The following is a 26648-nucleotide window of genomic DNA, read 5'->3' as shown; positions in this document are numbered from 1 at the left end:
GCGAGTGCGACTGTCATCAAGCATATACTCTACAGCCACCACCAGATATTAGTGAGGGCACTACTCTGAGTGTAGTGTCCATCCTGTGAGATATCTGTACAGGGAGGCAAGTTGATGTAGCATGTTGTAACAAGACATCCAACCGATATTTCAGGTGACAAATGCCTCTAGTTGGACTCCTGGTAAGATTGCTGCTCACGAGAACACTGACTCCTCTGTGGAAAGGTCGATCCACTGCCCTCATGGATGATGGCAGCAATTTGTAGTGTGGAATCTACGAAATAATACAATCACTGACCATTATTATTTTACAGTAATCTTGGAAGACCTAAATCAACCATCATACAATTCCTATCATACCTCTCCTCGAATCCATTCACCATCAAGGAACTCAACAAATTCTGGCAATCCATTCCGCTCTCCACGCAAAAGATATGGTACATGCACACCCTTACAACTTCCACCGATGGCTCCCTAGTTCTCCCATTGTCATATTTATATTGAAAATTTTCACTTACACCAATTTTATGAAATCCCTTTAATATCTTAAGTTTCTAAGATATTAAAGGGGTGACCAAGATGGTTATGGATCTCAGAATCCTTTTGACCACCTCCTGGTCTGCAAGAAACCCAGGTGACCAAATCTGTACAGAAATCAAGTTGTGGCCGAATCATAGCCTTATAAAGAGAGATAGCAACTTCCTCTTCGGCTTGGTGTTTTTCACCATCCAAGTAATTCGTTGATATTTTACCAATATGCCCATTGATCTTTGCACCATTACCCCCAAAGCCTCATCAATTTCCTGCAAACCAATACCATCAATATGATACAAGATGCGTAATCCTTTCAAACCTGAAGTGCATAACTTTTACATTTTGCAACATTAAAACAATCATTATCCTTTGCCCACAATGATTATTTAAATCATCCTGCATCTACATCACCTTTATCAACTACTGCCCCCAGTTCTGCACCATCAGGAAACAGCTGAATATTAGCTCTTAAATCTTTCCCCAGATCCAGTCAGTCCTTCCAAGCAACACTTTCCTGAGTAGGCATTTGACTCATACTTCTCAAATCCATTTACCATCAAGGAACTGAATTTTGTATAATTAAGATCATTGGAATATTTGCTCTCATGTTTTCTGTTCATTTATTCTCCGTTAACATGCAAATTGTTTCTGAATTCAGCTGGTAAACATAAAGACGATTTGGTAGCAGAGCCTCCCATATCCGTAAATCAGTTATTCCAGAAGATGAGCATAAAAGGCCCAAGAGAAGCAGGGCAAAGAATATGGGAAATATAGAAAAAGGATGAAAAGTATATCACTGGAGGGTGCCCCATCCCCACCACCACAAATGGGTACTCATATGGTACGGGAAGGGAGTAGATGCACGACCCCAACGGGCAGTGTGGTATAGTAGTTTGGTGGATTTGAGATTTATATAGTAATGAACTGGACAGAAGCATAATCTTGAGCAAAAAACAGATGCTAAGTTTTTAGGAAGCCGACTATGCTACAAGAATGATGTGATCATGCCAGGAATCACTCCAAGAGATTGGTCCTGACTGTTAAGTTGAGCATTATTAAAGAAAAGAACCAAGATTCTTTTTTGCAAGAAAATTAGACTTAATGAAGGCTGATGTAAAGATCAGTGTTCAGTGTACTCATCATTGATGGCATTGAAGCTTCAGATGTTATATGTCGAGATCAGAGGTCATTTAAATATGAGTGAGTAAAATAAGTCCTGAGGAACATCTGCATTAACAGAAAAATAAGAACATCCACCATTACACATAGTAAAACATAGTAAAAGAAGAAAAAATGGCACTCCAACCACAAGGTGGCAACCTGCCAAAAAAAAAGATACCAGACTAGAAATGTCAAGTGCAACAGTACAGGTCGCTTCAAACTTCTTCATGGAGCATGTTCCAAGGTGGATAGCAGAGGCCAGGGAATTCATTATCGATCCTGACTGACAAAATCCATATTGGCAGATGACCCTCAGTCAGGACAACACAGATTTGAGAACAAGTCAGTAATTGGTGGTAGATACTTATCATTTGGGCTGAGTATGGGTTTGCTTCCATACTATAGTGTGGGTGTCAATTAAATTGTAAAGTGTACAGATAGATGATAAAGAACAGGCATCAGTTTAGGAGCATCTCTCTCTAGCACAACTGGTCAGATTTCACATACCTTTTTGGTATCTAGGTTGTTCACGACTTCTGGTGGAACACCATCAGTTGACTGATTTGGGGTTTTATGGTGCAAAAACAGCAAAGGTCATATTGCACAAGGGCACAGGTTACAGCAGTACACAGGGTGTTAAGTAAATAAACATTATTTCTGGAAAATTTTCCATGTTACTCCTCCAAATAAATATAAATATTAATTTTTATAGCTCTTTTGCCTATTTTTGTTTAGGAGTACCTTTAATGATTAATTGGCTTTTTACTCAATTTTTTGGGCATTACTAATGTTTTAAAGATAGATATATGAAGAATATAAGGAATAAAAAAAAAAGATTATAAGGAGATAAATTGGTGAATATAAAATCCTGTATCTGCATATAAACAAATTTATAATCAGATGTGTTTGAATAAATTAATGGTTTATAAAAATGTCATGCAATTTGTCCTAGTCTGATAATTCTGAGTGTATGAGCTCAGGCAAATAAATAAAAACATCTTTCTCGTGTGAAGGGCTCACGCTCTCCACTAGAATGACTAAATGGTAAGATGGGTTGCATGCATTTCTCACACATAGATGGGTCATCATCCCTCAGTAAATAATAATGTGAAAGATGACCCACTACGCATAGCCTAGCAAGAATAGCTTTCTCTCTTCTGTTCTAGTAAGAACAGAAGAGGGGAAGACTAGACTAAAAAAAACAAACAAAATTTCATATTCATAGATGCCGTATGGTCACTGCTGCACCTCACATGGTTTTGGCAATGATATCTTCTGCTAGAATAAGTGGTCACAGATTCCCTTTCCACACAAAGTTTGTAAGACAATCACAAACATCCATGGCAGGATTCGAACCCATGGTCTCTTGGCTGGAGAGTAGACAAGCTAACCACTCAGCCAACTAGGCCGGCAAGACTAGACACTGCTTAATCTCATGCAATTTGTTCGTCACCTTCTTGCCCAGAGTATGACCACTGGGCAAATCACTGATTTTATAACTTCTGTGTGTGTAGTCTGTATAAGGTACTGTTAAACCTTATGTTGAAAACGTATGAGCTCATCTAGCAGCTGTGAGGTCATTTCCCTTAATTCTGATGTGGCTGGGAATCAAACACAACCGAATATCAAAATTAAGGGTCTTTATTTTGTACAAGAGTTGAAGTACCTCAACAAGCACTGGATGTAGATTATATATCAGAGAGAAGATAGTCTGTAAACAACTCAAATAGTCTGTATAAAGTACTTTTCCTTGATATGCACAAGTGCAAGCTGAATGGGATGCAACTGTTGTAAGTCAATTTTAAACACAGCAGCGATCAGATTTTGAACCATCAGTATAGATGGGCAAGAAATGAGAGCAGGTTGCCCTGTGTGCATTGGACAATTGAAGGTAGACAGGCGAGGGTGTATGAGACTTCTGAAGTTGACAAAGTGAGGTTGCAGGATGGGGATGCAAGCCTGCCATGGAGGAATGCAGTTTTGTTAGGTGCAGGTAATGTCAACACTCATGTCAATAGTTTCCATAGCCTCTTTAACATGCATACCAAAAGGAGGGATGGCAGTGGCTGATGTGCAATACAAAACCTCCCAACAGAGAAAAGATACTAATCAATGTAGAATGATTTGAGACTATTTTTAGGGAATAATTAACAGACAAATATTTTTATCTAAGTGATCTTATCTTCTCCATATAAGAGGATCTCAAAAGGTATGGTGGCGAACTTTCTTTTCGCAACATGACATTATTTGTTCTTTTTTTCTGTATTTCTTTCTATCTTTCCACTTCTGACATGCACAGGAGTATTCAGGATGATCTCCCTGAGCATTTACACACTTAGCTTTCTTTGCAGAGAAAGATTGGTTATGCTCTTTACAACTTCAGGCACAGATAGCAGAGCAACGAGCAGGTTTGAGTTTCTTAAATGTTACCTTCTGCATCCTCAAATGTTTTGTTCTGTTTTCATTTTCTTCTTTCTACTTCTGACATGCACAGGAGCATACTCAATGATCATCCCGAGTGTTTACACATATAGCATTCAAACTGCAGGCACAGATGGCAGAGCCATGAGACAGTCTAACAGGAAAATGGAGATACCCTGCTTTTACAGATGTCGGAGGCTTAGGAGTATCAAAAGTAAGGATGTTTCTAGTTGGTACCAGATGATCATCTCTATGGATCAGAATGCACCTCATACATGTCACTGCCAGATTGTTCATCTCTGAAAATATTTTTTCATCAGGATCATCTAGGAAATCCCATTCAGAGATCACTCCTCTATAGGAATTGATTGTTTTATGAGGTGTAAGTTATTGGTATTCCACCCACTGAGGTCACATGGAGTAGTTTTTGGAATGTTGAGATGTTTCTATGAGGACATTGCCAGAACATAGTTTATTTGGGAGAACCTGCCAACCCTTCTATACCTTTTTGAATGAAAGGTGACATTTTTCCTATTGGCTTTTCATCAGTAGCATGGATGATTATCAGTATAAATGTACCAAAAGTATTTGTTTCTTACTTCTGTTATTGAAAGGTATATCGATGGTATCAATACTTGGTTGGGGCTTTGTTAGAGTTCCTGAAATGATTGAGGAAGGATTCATGCTTTAGTGATTTTTCTATTTAGCATCAGAACCACCCACTATTCTGGTAAGCAACAACTGTGCTTATGAATGAAATGCTAGGGTTAACTCTGATGCTATACAAGTACCAGAACAAGCATTGGGCCCTGTCCACAGAAAATGGGAAAGGAGACACTGCAAACACCTGTGACCTGTCTTGGCAAAGCAGTGCAAGACCTACCAACATCCCTTTTTACAGATATTCATGGCTCACACCATACTGCAAGGCAAGGCAAGCAGCAAGGTGTTGGAATCCAGTGATGCCAGTCTGGAAGAAAGGACAATAAAAAAAGACTCTCAGGAGAAGTGAAGAATACATGAAGAAAATCAAAGAAAAACAGGAAAGATGAAAAGGGCCAGTACCATCACTGAGAGGTCTTCCACCCCCCCACCCCCCACAAACAGGTACCTCACATAGTGGGGGTCATAGGCAGCATTGTAGTACTGCAATATTCTAGCTAAAGGTGTGCACAAAAAAAAAAAAAAAAAACACAAGCTACATTTTCTTTCTCATGCATAGTAATTTTAATTCTGTATTAAAAATATGTATAGCTGGAGAGCGAGTATACTCGCCTAACCTGGCTGCAATTACACTGCAGACATGGATGTTTGTGATGATCTTTATGTGAGTGATGAGACCACCCCAGAAGTGGCATGAAAAAAAATTCCATGTTTGGCTTCTAGAGCAAAGTTTCCAGGCTATGTAAAAATAATTTAAAAAAAAAAAAAAAAAAAAAAAAAATTAATAAAAGTAGAGAGGAAAACAAAAATCCTTAGCCTGTCAACTATACAAATGTACTGTAGGTTTACAAAATATATTGTGGGTGGTAGCCACAAAGTAATTTTAAAGTACTGTTATTAAATACAATGAATAAATATTTATCACTTAAAAAAAAGCACCTGTTTGAATTTTAATTAACTCAATCCACATAGTCATTTTAATTATCAGTGGTATTTGAATAAAATGGTGTCTGTGTTGAAAGTCAAAAAATAAATTCCACAACACAATAATTTAACTAGAATAATTTAATTCCTTGTAGAAAAGTCAAAAACAGACGAGGAGTTCAATGTGGCAGCCAGATAAGGCAAATCATAGCAGCTTTTACAATCCATTTGTTTTGTTTATTAATAACTGCTGCTGCTGCCACTATCATCTGTTTTTAAAATGTTCCTGGGATGTGATGACTGACCTCCTCCATTAACAGAACCAACAAAAAAATTATTTTAAAAAGAGGGAAAAAAAAAAAAAGACTGAAGAATGCACTGCGAGGTTCCTAGGATATGGGATGAATAATTCAGTGGGCCTTTGCAATAGTACCTCCAGCTTTTGTAAATACTTAGATCATTACGAAATAGTAATTAAGGCATTTTCCTGTCAAAATTCAATATGGCACTGAGCAGAGACTCTGCAAGCTTAATTTCATAATCAAGGCTTATTATTGTTAATGCTGGAGAACAGAATTTATGGTTATTAAAAGAACTTTGTGTTCTGTATTTCTTGGCAGTTCTTCTCCATCACAATATTAAAATATTTGGTTCTTTCAAAGAACAGATACTGGGCCTAGCTGACTTCTCCCCCAAATCTAGGGTATCCTCACATAACTCAACATTCTTATTACCAACATTTACTGTTAAACAGATTAAAGAGGTAATCACTACAATGTTCTTAATACCAGAGCAGAATACAAAAGAATGTAAACACTAAAATCTTCTACTTATTATTCTTAGTTTATGATAAACCTGTCAACACAAGTTATGAACTCAAGAGATACAGATAGTGCAATGAAAAAGGTTAAAGTTCCAATATTTAAGATAGAACCTTTCTGAAACCTTCCATGAATTAAAGGAGAAAAAATAAAATAAAAATTAAAAAAAAAAAAAAAAAAAGAAAGAAAGAAAGAAAAAAAGGGGGGAAGTTCAAACATGAACACTGCCAAGAAATGAAAGAAATACTACAGTATCTCCAACAGCTTTTAACCTGTTAGAAACTTGAAGTGCAATTCACAACAGAGCACCTATTTATCCACCAAATGAATTCAACTAGAGATCAGTAATGTGTGCACTGTTTTCTGTTTATATCTGAGTTAGTAGAGATATAGTTACTAAATTTCTTACACAACAGCAGAATACCCTACTGGAGTACAGATTGAACGTACATTCTTTCTAAGCCACACCCACACGCGCACACATACCCACATGCACACTGTATCAATATTATCTAAATTCAGTGCATAGCTTAACCAGAACTTGCTATGTTTCTTATGTGTCTAAAGTTCACTGTTGAAGAATCAAGCAGCACTTTATTTGGACTGTAGAAAACAGAAGTCCAGCTGAACAACTAACCAGAATCAAGAACTGGTTAGTACAAGTTATGCACATAGTAATTAATCTTTATTCCTTAAAAAATGTGGTTGCCAACCAACATGTCAACAGCAAGATATATCTTTCTTAGTACAATATATATATCCTGTCTCAGAAGAATATGAAACCTGCCATAAAACAAGATGCATGATGGTGTCGGTGTCAGTATATAATCACAATCAGTGATTCCTTATAACAATTAGTGAGGTAGTAAACTTACCAAAAATTGAATATGAACTTTGGAAGTTTTGCATCCAGAAGATGTATCTACAGTGCCTGTATATTTTCGATGGAACAGTCACTGTTTTTAATCCAGACTGGAACTTTAGGAGTTCCAGATTTTAATTATTCTTTCAAAATGGATGCATATGCCTCAGATTATCTGTTGGGTAACACTACAAACTTAAATTTATACTACTAATAATTGAATAAAAAAAAAAAAAAAAAGAAGCTGCAGCAAATTAATGCATGTGTGAGGGCAGGGGAGGTTAATTGTGATTACGTGTGCATAGTTTGTTTCTTTTGAAACAATGGTATGTTACCCGCTAAATAATTTGAGGCAAGTCCAGCCCATGTGCTACAGCCAGATTAACCATTAGACTATGACATAACTATGACCTACACAGATACCACTTGCCCTACTGTTTCCTTTAAATGGAGTAGGAGAGAGAAAAAAAATAGGAAAAAAAAAAAGGAATAAAAATACAGATTTCATGCCTGGAGGGGTCAAAAAAGCTTTGTTTGGTGTTCCATTTTTTCATTTGTAAAATTGCATTTAACAGCTAAACAACTGTACTGAACTGTCCTTAAGTATACAGATTATTATTATTATTTTTTTTCCTTTTTATACAGCTAAGGTTTATGGGCTTTGTCCTGAGAGGGATGAGTAAAGCTTTGAAACTTATGTAATGCTTATTGGAGAAACCAAATACAACCCGATGACCTGGAGATTCTGGCCACATATTTACTCCCCTTTGAAAAGACTGCCTGATAATTTTTTAATAACAAAAAGTTTCTCCAACAAGTATCAAAAATAAACTTTTCTAATATTATAAAGATCATGATCTATCAACAATTGTGGTCCTATGATCTGTTACACTAACTAAACAACTGCCATTATCCCCCTTTTTTTTTTTTACTTACAAAAATGTTATAAACAAGTTTTACTTTACATGTTATGAACATGCCCTCCCTTAAACAACACTGTTATGGAAATCATAGCCCTTTAAAACATAGCATCATGATTATGTGTATGTATGTGTACATTGTGTGTATGTATATGCTATGTTAACCAATTGATGGTTTAATGACAATATGAACAATGCTAACCCCAAGACTGGTGATATGTTACCCTGGAAACCAAACAAAGCGTACTAGTCTTGGAACACTTATTTGTCAATTCCCTTCCCCTAATGCCATCTTCCTTGGTGGCTGGAATTCTTGTCTTTGGTATCTCGGAGGTCAAATGGCAGCACAAGGGCAGGATATTTAGTTGTTTTGGCCTGGACGTTGTGACTGGGGTTGAGGCGGTGGAGGTTGTTGATTTCCTGGGCGACGAGGTGCTGGGGGCTGATTTCTGCTTACCAGTGCTCTAATTTGACGTTGGGCAGCCTAAAAAAAAAAAAAGAGAAAAAAAAAAAACGACAGTTTTTCATCTATCTGCAAATTGTTCTCAAGAAGCTTTCTGTAAAAATATTTGAGACACATACACAAATATACACCACATACATAAGAAGTTGCAAAATTGAGAAAGAAGAAATCTGATACACCTCAATGATTAATTTCATAGTGATTTACCCAAAGTAAAATGATCATCTGTAATATGCAATTAATAGACAGACCTCACCGGATCATGTGTAGGGCTGCACATGTTATAATATAAATATCTTTCATATGTATATATGAAATATTAATGATATATTGATAAATTCATAGCTTAAAGGAATTTTTCATGTTTTTTGCTGACTTAAGTAAAACAAACAAGTATATTTACAGTATACTTGTTTGTAATTAAACTGAATATAACAGCTGGTAGAGTGAATAATGTTGTCTACAAGTGGCTCAATTACAAGTTTTTTAATTAATATCCAATTTCATTGAAACAAACATGTACACAGTGAAATCAAAGATCAGTTATTTTCATACTGAAAATAATGGATCTCTGAATTCAATTAGGTACGCTAAAAAAATAAAAAAAAGAATTAGAAGCAAGCAGCATTTAGAAACAAACTTGCAATTTTCCTTTTTTATGCAAATAATTGTTATATAAATAAATAAATATTAAATGTTACACCTTATGTTCCTTAAAAATCTGGAAGTGTGGTGAAGATCATTCCAAAGAATAGAAATTGAATTGAATATTGCCTAGCAGCCATTCATGTTTACAGGGAAAAATGGAGGAAAGTGGAAGAATGATGGCTGATGTTTTAGCTGAATACTGATGAAAATATCCATGGAAAAGACAGAAGGAAGAAACAGAGCATATACAATATATGAGAAAATGATTAGCATACACTATTAACTAGACTGCCCTTTCTGGATAGCATTCACATTTTTTTTTTTTTTTAGAGGTTTTTGATGTCCTATGAAAATATTGTACGAGTGCAGATGATAAGTGGTATTTTGACAGGAAAAAATATTTTTTTTTTTTTTAGAAGCTAAGGATATATATCTTTGAGCCAGGTAAAACTATATATATGTTAGCCAAGAAGAAAAATTTGAATCTTGTCAAAAGAAAAAAAATATAGTTGGTCTTTCATACAAGAAATAACTTCATTTCCATTTTAAAGACACTGGCTATGGACACTTACAAAGTTTAAAGACACTTACTATGGGCCTGGGTACTTACAAAGTTTGACAAATAAAAACAGTGCAGTGTTATCAATCCATGCTCTTTTCTATAAGGTATAGAAAGGTGCACAATTAGCAAAAGGTTAAGATATTTTGGCACTGGTAGAAAGAGGAAACCACCCACTGGAACAAGCAATAACAACCAGAGAAGAAACTATTGCAAACAGCAGGGGAAAAAATATTTTTTTCACTATAGTTTATGATGCAAATTAAAGCCTTCAAGCTCTTCCTTCAACAATAATGATTAAGGTAAAAGCTGTATAACTGGGAGGAGACCTCCACGTGGCCTCATAAGGAATGCAAAGAACTAACCAAGGATTCTGACCTAATGTCCAATCCTCACCTTCTTGTGGTTCACCGCATTAGGTATCTAACCTTGATAATGAACAAACGAGGAAGGGCTGGCAATTCAGGATTTAGCATATCAAAATGTGATCTTACTGGCTTAAACCACAACATAAAATGATGGTACAACATGACAACTTCATGCTAACTGGATCATCACCTGGTTAAACACAAAATAATGGTTATTTTTGTCAGGGACCCAGGACAAACAGCACCAAGTCAGCTACCGGAACAAATCCCAACTTAACACCAGCAGAGTCCAAGATTGGTACTATCAATGTAAGAAGCATTAATAGAAAAGAAATAGAACTTGCAGAAGAATTGGATAAGTACCAGATTAACATGATAGGCATGACTGAAATGAAGACAAAAAAAAAAAAAAACAGGTGGAATCTTTCTAAGCAACAAATAAAAAATGCTATATTGTGCACGGGATATAGGAAAGGTTCATGTAGAGGAAGTAATATTAAACTGTATACCTAAGGTAAAGAGGGCTAAACAGATGGACAATTAATATCATTGTAAAATCTCATATAGAGAAAAATTGGAAATTATTTTTTTCTATATTGATTTTACATAGGAATTAAAATTTACATAAAATACTTGTAATTAAATTAATGTAATAACTCACTTTGCTGTATTAAATCTGGTAAATTGTTAAAATAATTTTAATAAGAGCCACTAGAATTGTAAAAACAAAAGAATAAGCTCAGACAGGATTAGACAAATAGACCTAAGGCTAGCGAAAATAGCGAAGGTCACAGGATTACGAGTTTTCCCACCAAAACTCAACGATAGCGTGGGTGATGGAGAAAAACCCTCCAGTAAATCTGGAGGGGAACTAAATTTGTAGAAGGGCCAAAGTCAGGAGAGCAAGATAATTTAAAACTAATCAAAGCTGAGCACCTTTCAGAAGTGAACTACAGACTCAAATACACAAACATCATTCAAGAAAATTATAAAAGAATTTGAAAATAAGAGCCTTGGAGATTAAGTGGCAAACTCCAATTGATTCAGCCAAAGAGGCATGTGGTGAGATTGCAAGGATAGAAAAATCAGGAGGCAATCATGGAAAAGAAGAAAGCATATCGAAAGTTCTTGGCAAGTAAGTGAGCTTATGCTCTTAGAGAATACAAAGAAAAATGTAAGAAAGTGAAGCACTGTGTAAAATCAGCTAAACAAGTCATGGGAAGACTGGTAAGAACATCGAAAAAGCTTAGAAATGGATTAAAGAGTACTGTAAAAGGAATCAGAGATGATGACAAAGATGAAATGAACACTGAATTGTCAGCATGGCAGTAGAAAATTTCAAACTAGAATGAAGTCAGGAATACACATCCCTACTTTAAGTAGAAACAGCCATCAAAGACCTAAATGTGGAAAGGCAGCTGAGTAGATCAGAAATGTCAAATATAGAGGTAAAAAAAAGTTTTACAGTGGCTGCACTACATAATTCAGAAAGCCTGGTCAGAGGGTCAAATTTCAGATCACTGGAATAGTCTCATAGTACACCATCTATAAAAAGGGAAATAAAACTGAATGCTAGAATTAGAGGTATTTCCCTACTGAATGTTCCAGATTTATGAAGGTATACTTGAGAGACAGCTAAAACAATTGTGGAAGAGAAGCTTGGTGAAGAACAAGCTGGATTCAGACCAAAATAGAGGTTGTCAAGATCAGATTTTCACTTCAAGAAAAAGAATTGAAAAATCTTAAGAATATAAGAAGGATTTGTATTAAGTTTCAGAGAACAGAAAAATGCATATGAAAAGCTGCCAAGAGGAAAAGCTCTTCAAAACACTACAGATATATGGTGTAAATGGCCCATTATATTGAGCAATGCAGTCTATTTAAGCTGTAAGTCAGCAGTCAGAATTAATGGAGGTACATGAAGATGAAGTAAAATCAGGTGTGCGAAAAGGGTGCAGATTATCTCTGTTAATCATCATCTATATGGGTCACATTATGAAGTGGTATTAAATCTGACATCAAAACTGGTGATGTTAATTTTAGCTCTACTTTAATGCTGATTACATTATACTTCTGAATAAATCCAGTATAAGTCTTCAAGATTCTCTCACTAAACTGAGTAACTGTTGTAATAAATTTAGCATGAAAATCAGCAATAAAAGGACAAAGGCAATGAAAATAGGTAGAAACATTGGGGGGGGGTGGGGGGGAATAAATTCAACTGCATCTTGAATGGTGAACATATATAGCAAGTAAAATATTTCAGCTATTTAGGCACAAGTTTTAGTGAAGACTGAATTTTTAGTGGAAATAAAAAAAAAAAAAAATAAAGGTGGTATGGTAGGAAGTCAGCTGAATACATTTATATACAATAAGAAAGAAATTAGTAAAAGCACTCAGCTGTATACAAGACAGCATTCAAACTTATTTTTAACTTATGGATCTAATAGCTAGGTTTAATCTTATCTGTCAAGACTGGAAACCACAGATATGAGAATTCTGAGAAAGATTAATGGCAATATTATATTAGGAATGAACTTGATATCAAATATCCTGTACATCCCCCAGAAGGAAAACATCAGGAATTCGGAGTCAATTGAAATCTGCTAGTAGTACACAGATAATGTCTCATTTCATTGCAAAGAAACACCCAGAAATCCTAGTATGATCAATTAGACTTCACAAAACCAATAATGCTAGAGATTTATGGGTAACGAAGAAAGAGCCGAAGTTCAGAGAACAGAACTGCAAAATAGCAAATCTCATAACACATCGCTTGGATATCATTTAGGGTTGTTTTGAAGGGCGAATTGATGCAATGCAATTCATAATGTAACAAGTCAACTGTAAAACAAAGCATGGACTCAATGATGCATTAAGGTCTTAAAAGTCAATCTTCATAAATGGTTTCAAGTGAACCTTTATTAGCATAGCTTTCAATAGTTATAGGATTACTACATCTGCTGAAGAACAAATTTGTTTTCCACTTCCTTATGTGGAAAGAATATCTGAACATATTGTGATATTTTTTAAGCTTCAGCGTAAGTGGCAAGTCTACTACCATGTCCAAAAATTTTCACCTTTTTCTCTTCAGTAAAAGACAAAACATCCTCCACTTAATTTTCCAGATCTGGTTTTGTCTGTCATGAAGAACATAAATCTTATATCAAGTACCTTGAATCTGAACAAAGTAGCCTTGCTGAACATGCCATTAATAAGTAGAGTCCTATAGAATAAGACAAAAAAACAAGTAGATTCCTTATGAAATGATTTCTTAACATTTTACAAGTTTCTCTATATTGTCCAAATATAATAGATTTGGTAGACAGGTATCCCTTGCTTAACACAGCAAAATTAATTGCGGCAATCCCTTGATATACACAACAAGTTTTGATTAACGCGCCTTTAATCATGCGGAGCTTGCAGCTGATCAAACAGATACATGCAACATGCAAAATGTTTAATATGAATATTTTTACACAATTCAGTGTATAGCTTGGAGATCATGAGTAGCTGTGCATTCGTATGTTACGAGTGATATTCCGCACTGTTTTTTTGCTGTCAGTTTGGTTTAACACATTATGTAAAGGTTTGTGATATTTGACAGTAAATTGTATCGTGAGAGATACCACAATCTCCAATGTCAGTATAGTATGGTTTAGTTTTTTTTTTGTTTTTTTTATCATCATCAAATTCCTGCCATGTACCCTCCAGGGGTGTACAGGATATGATAGTACTACATGAAAAATTTACAGCATTACTAACTTCCTATCTACAATTTTCTTCCAGATCAGACTGTTACTTGTCAAGACTCCAATATTATCAGATCTTCTATTTCTCTCGTCTAAAGCACTTTGTACCGTATCAATCCACCTATATCTTGGTCTTCCTCTCGGTCGTTTTCCTGCGGCAGAGAACACGAGTTTGCTAATCTTTCCTCGCCCATTCTGTTTAAATGACCACACCACCTGAGATTAGCTCTGCTAATGCATTCCTGGATGCTAACAATGTCAAATTCTTTCCTAATATCCTCATTTTTAATATGATATGCCATCTGTTCATGCCTCTAATCGTTCTCAAGATTTTCATATCTGTGGTCTCTAGTCTTTGGTAAAGTGTTTTACTTCTGACCCATCTCTCAGATCCATAAGGTAAAACTGGTTTGAACACAGTCTTGTATACAGCTAATTTAGTGTTCTGATTAATTTCTCTTTTATTCCATATGAATTTATTCAGTTGACTTCCTACCATACCAACTTTTTGATTCTGCTGTCTATTTCCATATTCAATTTACCATCTTCACTAAAAACCATGCCTAAGTAGCTTCTTACTTTCATTGTCTTTTATCTTGTTATTGCTGACCTTCACATCATAACTATTACAACTGTTATTTTATTCAATTTGGTCAGGCAATCTTGCAGACTTCTAGCAGATTTATTTAGACGTACAACATCATCCGCATAAAGCAGAGTTGATATTAACCATCTCCAATTTTGATATCAGGTTTAATACCACTTTCCTTCATAATGTGATCCATATAGATAATGAATAACAGAGGGGATAATGTACATCCTTGTCTCACACCAGATTTAACATTAAACCATCTTCCTGTCCTTCCTTCAATTCTAAGTGCTGACTTACAACTCAAATAAAGACTAAGTACTGTTTGTTATAATGCCTCATTGACACAATAACTGTAGTGTATAGAATAGCTTCACTCTTGGCACCTTATCATAAGCCTTTTCCAGATCTACAAAACTCAAATAAGGATCTTTGTTATATTCCCATGCTTTCTCAACTATCTGACAGCCTCTATTTGGCCTGAAAACAGCTTGTTCTTCACCAAGCTTTTCTTTTACAATTCTTCTCAACTGTTTTTTTTTTTTTTTAATCAAGTATACTTGCATATATCTTACCAGGAACACTCAGTAGGGAAATACCTATGCAATTCTCACATTCAGTTTTATTTCCCTTTATATATGTGTACTATGAGAGCTCTACTCCAATCATCGGGAATTCGTCCCTCTGTCCAGGCCTTCTGAACTATGCAATGCAGCCACTGCAAGACTTTTATACCACTATACTTCAGCATTTCTGGTCGAATATCATCTACTCCTGCTGCCTTTCCACATTTTAATGGTTTTTTTCGAAGTAGAAAAAACCACATTGATGATTTTTCTACTTCAAGTATCGATATGTATTCCTGACTGTATCCCTGTTGAGTGTTTTTTTACCACTGTGCTCTCATTGCCTGTTTCATTTAACAATTTCTCGAAGTAATTACTCCATACTTCAAGGATAAACTTTTTCTCCTGTTTTCATGTCACCTTTATCATCTCTAACTCCTTTTACAGTACTCTTTCCTCCATTTCTAAGCTTTTTCAACAACCTCCAAAATATCTTGCCACCTTCTTGATATTTATTTTCTATGTTCTTGCCAAAGTCCTCGCTGGACTTTTGTTAAGCTAGTTTTACACAGAATTTAGCTTTCTTACATTTCTCTCTGTATTCTCTAAGAGCACAAGCTGACTTATTTGCCAGGAACTTTTGATATGCTTTCTTCTTTTCCTTCACTGCCTCTTTAACTTCCTTTGTTCACCATGGAGTTCTGTTTTTTCTATCCTTCCAGAAAACCTCACCACATGCCTCTCTGGCTGAATCAATCAAGGTTTTCTTCAAGACTTGCCACTGAATCTCTAAAGTTTGGTTCCTGTTCTCAAACTCTTTCATTTTTTCTTCAATAATCTTTGTGTATTATAGTCTACAGTTCGTATCTGACAGCTGCTCAACTTTTATTCGCTTTCAAACTTTCTTACATGTTATTCTTTTCAATATGAAATTAAATTTTATCCTGGTCAACACTAAATAGTGATCACTTCCAATTTAATCCTCTGTACACTCTGGTGTCCTGCACAAGGGAGAAAACATCACTATCAACAATAACATAGTCAATGAGACTTTTCTTATTTCTTGCCTCTTCTCTCCATGTGATTTTGTGTACATTTTTATGTTGGAACATGATGTTAGTAATAACCAGACCATATCCTGAGCAGAAATCCAACAGATATTTGCCATTATTATCATCCTTGCTCTTTTCTCCAAATTTTCCCAAAATATTTTTGTATGTCTGACAATCATTTCCTACTCTGCTATTTAGATCCCCAACAAGGACCAACTTTTCCTTTTTCATTGTGTCAGTTGCTTTCTCTAAAGCATCAAAAAATTCTTCCACTTTTACCTCAGTAGAACCTTCTGTGGGACCATAGGCACAAATAAGTCTCATTGTCCAATTCCCCATTCTGATATATTAGCCCACATCATTGCCTACCATTCAAGAAGATTAGCCTCGTATTTTGTGTTGAATACTATGGCTACTCCTTTTCCTTGACTGTCATTTCCTGAATATAACATTTTGTATTTATTGCTCAGAAAGATCTCAGCAGTTTTTGTATTTTTTGTTTCAGTCACCCCTATTATGTTGATCTGGTACTTATCTAATTCCTCAGCTAGCTCCATTTCTTTGCCATTCAGGCTTCTTATGTTGATAGTACTGATCTTTAACTCGGGTGATGTCGAGTTGGGGTGTGCTTTCAGATTTTTTCCAATAGGTGACTTTTCGCTGTTCACCCTGGTTCCCTTGCAAAAACAACGGGGGCCTTGTTTAACTGGGCGATGCCCCAGCCGGCATGAAATTTTGTCATGTTGTACCATCATTTTCTATATTGGTTTAAGCCAATAAGAATACAATTTGGTTGGCTAAATCCCAAATTGCTAGCCCATCCTTGTTCGTTCAGTATCCAAGTAGATACTCAACAGGGTGCACCACGAGAAGTTGAGGATTGGACATTAGGTCAGAAGCCCTGATCGGTTCTCCACATTCCTTTATAGGTTATTGTTCAATAATTTTTAGATTGTAACTGAAAATAAATAAACCATCATGTATTACTCAAATAGAGAGCCAAAGGCTTATTTATCATACATATCCTCTAGGAGATGTGCTTTACATTATGGAAAATACTATGGAAAGTGATGTGGAGCTTACTCCACCTTTTGCTACGAGTTGCCCATAAGGTTGCTTATGTTTGCATCTTCCAAAACTTTTAGTTTCTATATATTCGGCACGAAACTCTTGTAGTTTCCATATTCAGCTATGAAAAATGTCGGATTCAATATCCACTTAATTTGTACCATCATGTATTATATTTGCAGTGTTTTTTTTCTTTATGTTTTATTGTTTGTTTGCCGAGGTCTAGAGAGTCATTTTGCTTGTTATCGTAGAATCTATGCCGATAAGAAAAAAAACTAAAACTGTTCAAACAACTCTTGATAACTTCTTTTGATAAAAAAAATTGCAGTAAATAATGTAGGTACAAGTATTTATTAAACATTTACTTTGGATTCATTTCTTATCTTTCCTAAAAGAGTACCATATAAAACGAATTATTAACACAGTAATCTATCATGGATGAATTGTAATTTTTACCATTGATTATTAGATTTTAATTAATGCGATTTTGATATATGCGCTAACATCAAGGGATTAAATAACCCCGTTAATCGAAGAATACCCAATATAACCTTTCCTGATTTTTTTAAATTAGGGATTGGTGGATTGACCATGTTATCTTGAAGACTACTACTATTTTTAGAATCTATTTAATGTAAATTTTGTTAATTTTTTAGTTGTACTGAAGATGCTTCAGATACATACACAAAGAATTCCACAATTAAAATTATTTAATACAATTGTTAAATTTATATGATCTCTTGGATGTTAAGAAACATCAAGTAAGGACAAGGAAGCTATCCTCTTTATAAGACTGATATAATCACGTCTGGACCACTGTTCATTCACATTTGGTTTCTAGGTTTCTTGGGTATGTGAAAGAAGAGGAATTTCCAGGCAAATCAGCATCAGGTTTGTATCAATGATTCATCAAAAAGGATTAAAACTACTAAATTTGTGATTTTTATAATTTTTAAAATCTTTAAATTAAGATTTATAAAAAAAAGTATTATAATTAATATTTCAGCATGTGTTATTTCCTGAAAAATTATATAGTAGTTATCAGTAACCAACGTATAAGCCTATCTACAAGAAATTGGCGATTGGGGTGTAATGCTCTCTATGAGGAAAAAGGTTAAAGTATAGCTGTTAGGCAGAAAAGAGGCGATAAGATAAAAACATAAAATATGTTAAGCTGTCATGGAGCAAAGTTATTTCTCAACATACCAGAAATATGCAACTTATAAATAAATGGGAACTCCCGTGATATGCCTTCAGCATGGAGATGTCCATGTATGTAAAAAAGTTTAGCATATAAACCATTGCAATCATATAGTATTATAATAGCATCCTATGCTATTATATGCATTGATTACATGAGGATATGTATTGTGACACTAATAATACAAATTAAATAATCATGATCCTAAATTAGATTGAAGAATTATGCCTTCATTGACTGAGGATCCATTCATCACATATGTTCCAAAACCAGATTTCTAGTTTTGTCAATTTGTACTGTCACTCTGATGAGTGGATGAAGAAAAACTTAATGCTTTGGTAAACCTAAAGTAAATCCTACCATATGAATGTGTGTCAACAAGTATTACTTACTGGGACCCAAACTGTCAGGAACAAAGTTATTTCTGAACATTCCCACTTGCTAGGTGAGGTACATATAAGTTGAAGATGACATTTATTGTCCTAATATGCATTAGTGAGTATCCTGGGAACTTTTTGAATTATGCTGGATCAGAAGTAAATCAAATTCTTGACCACATGGGGTCATATTTTGATTAGAAAACTAGCACCATGCAGAAGTGAGTATTTTTTATGAGTTAATCCCGTAGCTAGGAGCAATGGTAGAGGCCAAAAGATCAGATTTTCCTCAGTCGGATATCTGAATGTAGAAAATCTTTCACTTTGCCTTTCAGACATGTGTACAGCTATACATTATAAGGATCACTATCTGGACTGATTTTGAATTTTATGAATATGCGCTCTGCACTATGGGATAATGAGACAATTTGATATGAAGTCTCGCTCGATACAAGTAGTCTAGTTGTGAATACATTTTATACACAAATTGTTTACTTATGCTTGGTAAAGAATATATTTTGTCTAGTATATTTTAATACTTGATATCCACATTCCTCTTGTTTTATTGAGATGGTGTGTTTTGTTAATGTTATGCAACAGATTTCATAGATTTTAAATTCACAGATGTGAGCTAATGGAGGGTTGGAAATCAACCTGAGGTCGAGTTTTTATATTATCTCCCAGTGTTTTCTGAAACTCATTTGCTGTCAGCGAATCAGCATTTTGATTAAGTTATGTAGAATGCATTAATAGTAATTTCACTATCCACTACAGAGTCACCTTATTCATTTTTAGGTTGTTAATTATACCAAATTTATGGATGGTGTAGCGGCCAGTCTACATATATGCATTATCCTTTGTCAGTTTATGACAGAAGAAAAAGACCACTCACGGAAGATGTATAATTCAAGGCATCTAAGAAAAGATAGAAAAACTGTCTCAACTGAAAAGTGTACCACTTCATTGTCAAGAAATTTTTAATCAGTTTTAATCCTTAAGTCTTGATAATAATAACTACTAACTTTTGCAGTTACAATCGTCAAGTATTAATGAAAAATGCCTGCTGCAAAGAGTTGGTGCTAAATATATCAGGGTTTATATAAAGGATCAAGAAATTGCAAACACACAGGCAAAAACCTATTCAAACAACTCCAAACTTCAATATAACAGAGAGGATAAGACCCTCAAACTCACAAGTAAAATAATAAAACAAGCAAGAACATACCAAACTAATGACATCTTCTGAGAAGTATTTACACTAAGTGAACTAAATTCATCAATCGAGAAAACTGCACCTAATAAATCTCCTGGTAATGATATTATCTTTGGTCATATGGTCAAACACCTTGGCAAAAATGCCAAAGAACAACTTCTGGGCATCCTCAATATCTCTTGGCAAACACGCAAACTCCCAGAAGAATGGAAAAAAATCAGTTATTGTACCCGTCCTGAAACCTGACAAAAATGCTGCAGAATGTTAAAAACTATAGACCTATCCCATTTATCCCTACCTACTCTGTAAAATTACTGAAAGAATCACACACTCCAGGCTCATGCACTGGCTGACAAAAAATAAGAAAATTAACTACTACCAAACTGCCTATAGAGTCCATCATTCAACAACAGATCAATTATTCCACTTATGCCAAACAATAATAGAGTCATTTCAGGAAAAAACAACAAAAAAGACAACTGCCATATTCCTTGATATGACTACTGCTTTCGATCGTGTGATATTGGAATTAGAGGAAATGCTTTAATATGGATTGCTGATTTCATGAGAGGAAGAAAGATCAAGGTTAGAATCATTGCAGCAATATCAAGAGAATGAACCTGAGCTGGTGTTCCCTAGGGCTCAAGTACTCAGTCCCTTACTATTCCTTTTATATGTCAATAACATTTATCCCTACCTTACAGAAGACACAAAAGTAGCTTGCTACGCAGATGATATAGCCATCTGGCACACTAGTGCTAAAATCAAAGAATCAGAGGAGATTCTAAACAAATCCATGAGAGGATTAGAAAAATGGTCAGATGAACTTAAAAGCAAAATCAACCCAGACAAAACAAAAAAAACTAAGCACCTCTAGCACAGACAGGAAAAATAGACATTCCTACAATCCCAAAGTCATGATCAACAACAAGCTAATTGAAAAAGTCACAAATCCAAAATACCTTGGTATTACGCTTGATCATGAATTACGTTTTGCACAACATCTCTAACACTTCCAACAGAGCTCTAAAAAAATTAAATATACTGAGAAGGCTTTGTGGAACAAATTGGGGTGCAAAGCCAAAAATCCTCAAAACTACTTACACTACACTAATAAGGCCAATAAGGGAATGTGCAGCATCTGGTCACCTTCGGCCTCATCGGTAAAGGAAAAATTATTAGACAAAATGTAAGCAAAAGCATCCAAGATTATCATTAGTGTAGTGTCATCCACTAACAACATCAGAGCCCAACAGGAATGTGGGCTCCACATGCTGGAGGACAGACGAAAATTTGCCACCATAAAATTCATAAATAATATCAGGAGCTACCAAAGCAACCATATCTCTCTAAAAACTTATGAACATTGGAATCAAAAATGCAGACTTCACAGATAATCAACTTTACAATATGACACTATCACAAAGGAAATAGGTCTTGATCAGCTAAATGCCCACAAAAAAACAAAGAACCTCTATTTTTCAGTCCTTTACCTCCATAAATCTAAACCTTACCAAACTCTATACAAAAAAAGAATCAAAAAGAAATGCTCAAAGAAAAAGGCCTAAATATTATCAACCTTCTTTCATTCTACAGACAGGTTATTTGTTATACCAATGGATCATCAGACACCAATATGATTAATGGAGGCGCTGGTGTTCTCCTACTCCCGAAAGGTGAAAAACTTTCAATAAAAGTTGGATCTGGGAGAATTGCTTCCAATTTTACAGTGAACTTTATGCAATAAATAAAGCACTCCAAGCCTACTTAAAATTATCATCATCTCAACAACCTGGGAGAATTATAATTTACAGTAACTCAAGATCAGCTATGCGGGTAATCAAAAATGGCAATATCAAGCTCACACAAGATGCCAATAAACTCTTAAATCAACTGAAGTGTTTAGGAAAAAGTTGCATTTTACAATGGATTCCTGCTCATGTAGGTATTGATTACAATGAAGCAGCTGATAAATTAGCAAAAGAGGCCAGAGAACTCAACCAAGAAACTCACTTGATAACTCTTGCTGATGCTAACACACTAGCAAAAGCTAAATTAATTCCACTGAAATCAATGCTGACAGAAAGACCTCCACCATGATAACAAGACTACAAACAGGACATTATAGAGGAATGAAGATCAATATAGATGATAAGAGAACATATAGGAACTGCAACAACTACCCTAATACTGAACTGACACCACTCACATCTTTTACCTGCCCAGCAATTACAGCAGCCTTGCAAGAAATAGATCCTAATCCTGAACAACAGCTATAAACAACCAAAATCATCGACATAGCCGAAGCATTTAAGGAGCACATTGAAACATCTAAGACTCTTCAAAGGACAAGACCACAACATAAAGGACAAGCTTTCTTCAAGTGTGTTGTTTTTGTAAACATGCAAACTGAGCTATGGGAAAGAATTTACAATCAAGCTTTAGCTTGAAATTTATATATTTTATAAAAAAATATGGGACTAAGAAAAATGGCATGAAATTATACTGACTGGGAATCCAGGATAATCAAAGAAAGTCTTCCATAAATCATTAGCCTAACCTGTGGACACATACACACAAGAGAGAGAGTCTTAAATGCAACTCAATATTACCTTCATGTTCTCTTTAGCCTTCCTGAAAATATTAAACCCTTCATATTTTCTATCCTTATATTACCCTCTGTAGCCAAGCAGAAGTAATTAATTGCAAAAGGTTCTCCCTTGTTCCCAATATTACTGGCATTAGTATGCAAGATGTTCAACCCTCTCCCCACTTCATTGTTACATTCTGACTACAGGAAAACCTCGCTTAATGCGATTTCGATATCCATGATAATCAGTGTGTTTAAGTGATATACTATTTCCCACTTTAAGCAAGTGATTAATCAGTTAGTGCAATTTTTTTTACGGTAAGCAAAATTTTTTGTCTGCAATCAATCTGCTGCAAGCAGAAAAGCTGGAAGTCATAAGAGACATGAAAGTGGCACTAATACAATGATTGTGCAAGACCTGGGATACAGTGAGTATGCAGTTTTGACTATATTAAATAAGAGCAAAGAACAAGGAAAAGTTCCTACTGCTTCTTTAAGCATGCAGATCACCCGAAATAGAAGCCATTTAATAATCGAGATTGAATGTTTTCTATCACTCTGGATTGAGGATTATAACCAAAAAAAGAATACCTCTTAGTACAGGGAATATTCAGGCAAAAGATCTCAATATTTTTACCACATTGAAAGACCAAATTTCAAGAGGAATGTAAAAACTTCACTGCAAGTTGAGGATGGTTTGACCATTTTAAAAATCAAACTGGACTGCATAATGTAAGAATAACTGGGGAATCTGCTAGTACTGACAAAGATTCTGCAGCCAAGTTTCCTGAAGAATTGCAAAGGATAATTCGAGAGGATAATTATGACGATCAGCAAATATTCAATGTCAACAAAATTGGTCTCTTTTGGAAGCATACCAACCAAACCTTTCCTAGCTAAAGTATTACACTTTTATTAAGAGGCAATGCAGAAGGAGACTTTAAACTCAATTCCCAATCAGAATAGTTAGGCAAGAATGATCTCCTTCAACTAGAAGAACAGCATGCATGTGAAAAAGAAGATAAGGAATGCGAACAAGAAGAGAATGTTACGACTAAGAAGCTAATTGCAAAAGAACTTTTGTTTGATGCTGATCCTGATATGGAACGAAACTTCGAAATCCACTGAAATCTTGATAAAGTGATTGACAGCTATCGCAAATTGCATGACAAGATGAAAAAGTCTAGCACAATTCAAAGTTAACTGTAATTTTCCCATATTTACGTTAACTGATATATGAATTATAATTACTCCTATTGTTTATTGCAGGGCTGTCCAAAACACACCCCACCCGTGCAATTCTGTGCAGCCCGCCTATGGGTTTCAATTTTTACAAGCGAAAAAATAAAATAACAATTTGAACCGAATGCATATTAGATATATTTTAATTCTACCACTCATCGATAATCTCAATGTTGTAGAAAGTTCCACCCATGGTGGAACTCTCACTGTTGGTTATTTTATTTGGTGTTTTTACATCTTGATATACCCACTTGTTTTGCAAATATTAAATATACCAACAAAGCGCTCTTGGACTGTTTTGTTCCAACGCGCATGCTCCGGGTGCTCACTGGGAATGCGAGTGTGTGATTAGTGCTCAATCAGTGTTGTTCGTTTGTTCAGCTTTCGAGGTTGTATCACTGCTGGTCACCAAATTACTACATACGCATTGTGATGCGGCCCTCTGATTACCTAAGGTTGGACAGCCCTGGTTTACTGTATTCGCTTAATGCAATTCCACTTAGCGGGCATTCATTGATGGATTAATTAATCAAGGTTTTCCTGTACTCTATTCAGATTTGTTACCCGATATTCACCCTTTCTTGTTCATTTTACACTCACTCACATGCCTGAAGAAGCTCACCTATATTCTCTTCCCAATTAGTGTTTTTGTGATTTTGCACCTCTGATTTCTCATTCAATAGCAACATTTTCCAGACATCTCTCAATCCATTCAAGTGCAATCCAGTCTTATGCAAGTCCTTTTGTCAATCAAACTCACTCCATACATCCACAACACACTACCCCTATATGACCTACCCACTGACTCATTTGCAATCATCATAGCACTCTTTTACTTGCCCCATTATACAGTTGTCATAATACTACAGATCACAGCTTCACACTACCCACCACTTAACCATAATATGTATCATGAGTACAAACCTGCAGTTCCTCTCACATAGTATCACTGGAATCCTATGCTGTATGAAAGGAACGGCTGGTCATCAGATATACTAATCTATTTCATTATGGTCTCACCCCAACACTCCTTTTAATCATACAATTGCCATACAAAATATTCTCTCCTCCATCTTACTTCAAACATTCCTTTCTCTTCCCTCATCTTCTTTCTTCTTATCAATAATAAAAATCATTTCTCTAATCTTTCAGGATAATACTTTGTCCTGTAAAATCTGCAGGAATGTGACAATTGTAAAAGAAAGCATCTGGGTCATTGATATGATTCCTATTCTGATCACTTTTACTTACTCATACTTCTGTCCTCCTCCTTTCTGAACTCTTTTCTGCAAGTGTCAGCACCAGTGACATTTCATCACATGAGATGATTAATTTTTGATCATAATACACCTCAAGTTAAGCCGAAAATAAACCATATAAATAAATTGTGGATACTTTATTTTCATAAATAACCTATCCACAATTACAGAATAGGCAAGTACTCAAACTTGATTTCACAGGTGAAACAAAAGCAGGAACAAAGGAAAGATTACTGATCAAACAAGTATTGAAATGCATCCTCTGTTGCTATTAATGATGTGATTTACTGAATTTTTGGTATTATCCTCTTGTAAACTAAAAAGAAATCTATATACACATACTATTTAATGTCAGCAATAAATGGACACATGCATAGAAATCTTTAGGGTTAAAAACATTACATTCCCACCTACACAGTAATTGAAATTAATATTGTAATTATAATCAAATTCGTAAACCTTACCTGTGTGCTATAGAAATCACCAATAATATGGACGGGGGTCTCTTCACTGCTAGTGCTGTCACTTTCTTCAGGTAGTTTAATAATAGCATGAGTGAGCCTCTGAAGTTCTCTGACCTAGTACCAAAATCTAGTCTTAATCATTGCAGTTCTATTGCATGCCAAATTGTTATTTATATTATCAACAGCTCAAAAAAAAAAAATAAATAAATAAAATAAAGAATAATTCTTTCCTCCGAAGAGTCTGTTTTGAAGGATGAAAGAAACTTTCAGAAGTAAAGATAAAGAAAGCAGTTAATGTACATTCAGTTGAAAAGCACTGACAATGCTATAAGTTCTTGAACTGGACTTGAATCCAGGGGTCTTTCAAATTTGAAATTTCCCATATTTCAATCTTGTAAGTTGAGAGCTATGTATTCCATTAACTATATTTTTGATAACTTGACATTTGCACAAAAATTTATTCCATATAAATTTATTCAATTGGCTCTCCGATATATTAACTCTGCTTAGTCTATTACCAATTTCCATATTTAGTTTGAAATGCAGTTAAGTATTCTATGTTCTGTCTATTTTCATAGCTTCTTTTTATTTATTTTTACTGAAATTGTCTAATTTGTTAAAGAAGTTATTTAGCTTAGTCAGTCCTAAAGATTAAACATCTGTAACCCTGATATCAGAATTGCTACTTCATCATAATGCAACCAACCACAATAAAAAATGATGGATACTAGTGGAGAGTTTGCACCCCTTACTCAGCACTTGATTTTACATCGAACCATACTAATTAGCATCCTATCGGTACATATACATTCATATGTACCAATTGTGAAGTTCTTATAATATCTTATATGTAATTGTCACTAGTCTTTTTTTGTGCAACTTTTGCTAATAACAATATAAATCTGACGACTTACAAAATGTTTAGGGTTAT

General features: G+C 35.0%; 1 protein-coding gene across 9 annotated transcripts in view; it reads right to left on the bottom strand.

Annotated features, from left to right (window-relative positions):
• Positions 1–5829: 5829 nt before the first annotated feature.
• Imp (IGF-II mRNA-binding protein) overlaps positions 5830–26648 on the bottom strand; it is a 414462-nt gene continuing 393643 nt past the window's right edge. For all 9 annotated transcript variants that reach the window (XM_090397775.1, XM_090397794.1, XM_090397752.1 and 6 more), the window contains 2 exons: positions 25718–25831; positions 5830–8790 (listed from right to left, as the gene is read on the bottom strand). In XM_090397775.1, coding sequence (XP_090253901.1) covers positions 8668–8790; positions 25718–25831 — 237 coding nt within the window. In that variant the 3' untranslated portion in view covers positions 5830–8667. The remainder of the gene's footprint in view (positions 8791–25717; positions 25832–26648) is intronic.

This window comes from Typopeltis vanoorti, chromosome 1 (assembly GCF_054136105.1).
Source record: "Typopeltis vanoorti isolate ZY-2024b chromosome 1, IOZ_Tvanoo_1.0, whole genome shotgun sequence".
Taxonomy (NCBI): Eukaryota; Metazoa; Arthropoda; class Arachnida; order Uropygi; family Thelyphonidae; genus Typopeltis; species Typopeltis vanoorti.
Note: the sequence above shows the minus strand (reverse complement) of the source record. Positions and strands in the feature narration are given on the sequence as shown.